The sequence below is a fragment of the Acanthisitta chloris genome, unplaced genomic scaffold (genome assembly GCF_000695815.1).
Source record: "Acanthisitta chloris isolate BGI_N310 unplaced genomic scaffold, ASM69581v1 scaffold43454, whole genome shotgun sequence".
Lineage (NCBI taxonomy): Eukaryota > Metazoa > Chordata > Aves > Passeriformes > Acanthisittidae > Acanthisitta > Acanthisitta chloris.
This window is the reverse complement of record NW_008669530.1, coordinates 1-2,764: the sequence shown is the minus strand read 5'-3', so window position 1 is coordinate 2,764 and position 2,764 is coordinate 1. Positions and strand designations below refer to the sequence as shown.

The 2,764-nt window shown below is 41.4% G+C and overlaps 1 protein-coding gene across 1 annotated transcript; it reads right to left on the bottom strand.

Annotated features, from left to right (window-relative positions):
* Positions 1–242: 242 nt before the first annotated feature.
* POLR2M (polymerase (RNA) II (DNA directed) polypeptide M) lies at positions 243–2,298 on the bottom strand (the record flags this gene model as incomplete). Its single annotated transcript, XM_009073334.1, has 3 exons — positions 243–520; positions 749–971; positions 1,603–2,298. Coding segments are annotated over 3 exons (1,057 nt in total), but the record flags the coding sequence as incomplete, so codon positions are not given.
* Positions 2,299–2,764: the final 466 nt, after the last annotated feature.

The following is a 2,764-nucleotide window of genomic DNA, read 5'->3' as shown; positions in this document are numbered from 1 at the left end:
TGGCATCTTAGCTTACTTTATGGACACGTGTGCCAATGCCCTTTGCAATCACATTTCTGCACAGAAGAAACCTCTTGTAAACGACCCAACATAGCCTGCAAAAGTGTATTAAAAAGCTCACTTTGCTAAAGCTGAAAAATATGGGGCATCCCACAAGGATTGACTGCTCAAAATCTGTTTTCAAAAAACAGTCCCCAAATAACACTGGGGTTACCACTTAGCAACACAGATATTTATGAGGTTTACACTGAACACTTCCCAGAGCTATAACGTGAAAATTTTAAGAAAAAACTGACTAGATCAAGCATTCAGGTTTGGGTTTATAAAAAGGACTGCATAAAGATCAGTTACACAGCTCATCCTCAGACATCCCTTCTTGAATTCAGTCCTCTGCTGAAAAATAATCTTCATCTCTCACTTCTCTGTACTGCATTGAGGCCTCCCCCTCTGGTTCAAACCTGAGCATTTTTATATTCAGTCTCTCTGCAAGCTTCTGTGCTGCAAGCTTGGCTTGCATTTCCTGTGTGAGAAAGAAAAAGGATACAAGTTAGGAAAAGTGTTTGCCATTTTTACTATGGTCATGAAAAAAACTAATATACTAAAGTATACACTTGACACTATAATGTCAGTAATGCCAGGGTGGGCTTAATTGTAAGTTTTGGTAACTAGCAAAGAAATTTCAGGCTTCTTTTCACACTTATATATAACTGTGCTATTAGTATTTGAAGACCAAACAGTAAATTCATACCTCATAAGCTTCTTTTTGCTGTATCTGAATTGCTATGGATTCCTCTATGGATAACAGCTTAGCAGGGGAGTGGTGCAGTGGAGGCAGTCGAGCTGCTGTGATGTCATCCAAATGTTTCTTATCTCTGAGTCGTCTTTCTTCAGCAGTAATTGGAGAACCAAATCCTCCAGGTGATCGACTGGATGAGGAACCATGTGATGATCCACTATGCTCTCCTGGTAATCTGGAAGACATAAAACATCTAAATTGTGACCCAAACTTTCAGCACAAGGTTGAACAACTTCAATTCCAAAACTTATTTTTAACATGTAACAGCCAAGTCTGAAGTATTTTGAAAAAGTAAACAAATCAAAAATAAGCAACACTCAGATAAACTATTTCTCTGTAGAGAGACAGTATCAGAAGTTACTCCTGATAGTGAACAAAGCAGGTATGCCATCAGCAAGCTGAAATAGCAATGCTTTGGAAGTCACAGGAAGTACAAACTGCTACTGCTACCACTGCAGACAACATGAAGTGTAGGAAAAACAGTTTCCTGCTATTAAAGTTCTGGAAGTCCTAGAACTGATCCACAAGAGAGTTTTGCCAATTGTATAACAGTTCATAGCTTAAGCTAGGAAATCCTATGAAGATTCATGACCATTGCTTCAAATGGGTAGAATTAGATCCCTGCTCAATATCAAGATTCTGTGGCACTTAGTGCTAAAGAGACAATACATTAACACATTATGTCATGAGACATAAAACCTCTTTCATCATTACCAGAAATCAGCCACTATGCTTATTCTGTACCATTTCCAATCTTATGCATGACAAGCATCTCACAAAAGATTTTTCTGTTCCATAATACTTACACATTTGTTTTAAATTTGCTTTTTTTTACGACTGGGTTCTTGGCTCTAGCCTCTAGGACTTCAATATAATGTGGTGTCTTGGGATGCAGGCTTCCAAACACGTTGCCCTTATGTTTAGCCACATTCTGTTCTTTTTCCAGTACTTTTTCACTATTATCCCCATCTGCAATTGTGACTTTTTGAAAAGCATCAACCAACGCATCTTTACTGTTGTCCAGAACAGCTGCACTTTCTGTACCACCCACAGCACTGCTCTGAGAGACCTGCTGGTCCTTCTCCAGATCACTGCCCATGACTGGCTTGGACACGACTTCACAAACATCATTCTGATCTTCTGTAACAGTCTTTACTTTATCGTTTTTCCTCTGAGTCCTTTGATTTTCCAAAGTTGTACCTGTGGCATCTTCCTCAATACCTTCTGCTTCCTGCCTTTCAGAAGAGATCTCAGACACTTCTTTAATATTAGAGTTTCCATTAAAGACTGAAGGATCCTCACAGTTCTCTGTGTCCTTGTTTAGTACAACTTGCTGTTGGGTTGTACTAATCTCCTCCTGTTTCGACTGAAACTCCAACCTGACAGCAGATAACAGCTCAGCCGTCCTGGCTAATTCTTCCTCTTGTGAAATGGCAAGCTTTAGCTTCTCAGCAAAATCAGAGATCTTCTTACCCTTATCTGGCAGCCTAGCAATGAACTTCCTAAGACAGAAAAAAAAAATATTGAATGGGGTATAAACAATCCTATTTCAATCTGAGATACAGAAGTGTTTTATTAGAATCAGGTTGATTCTATGATTTGAACAGCTAACAGGGCAGGTCTCACAGTCTTAACAAAAGCTTCTTATTTGCACGTTAGATTTCTGAAACACCGTGAGATGCAAAGCACTTGCAGCCTGGGCTGCACGCAGTGAGAAAGCAGCTGTTACACGTTTTCTGCTCAAAGATGTAACTGCTGCTCTAACAAGTGCAGTGTGCAGATGCCATTTAGTATTTTCACGGGAGGTTTTCCAGCCCACACTGCCGGCAGTGACCACACATAGTCACGGAACGCTGTCCCCGGCCGTGACCTCGGCCGGCGCGGACGAGGCCCGAGGGCAGCGCTGCGGGGCGGGAGCTCCACGACCCCAGAGCACGGAGCGACCGAGGGTACACGCAGCCTCAGCGG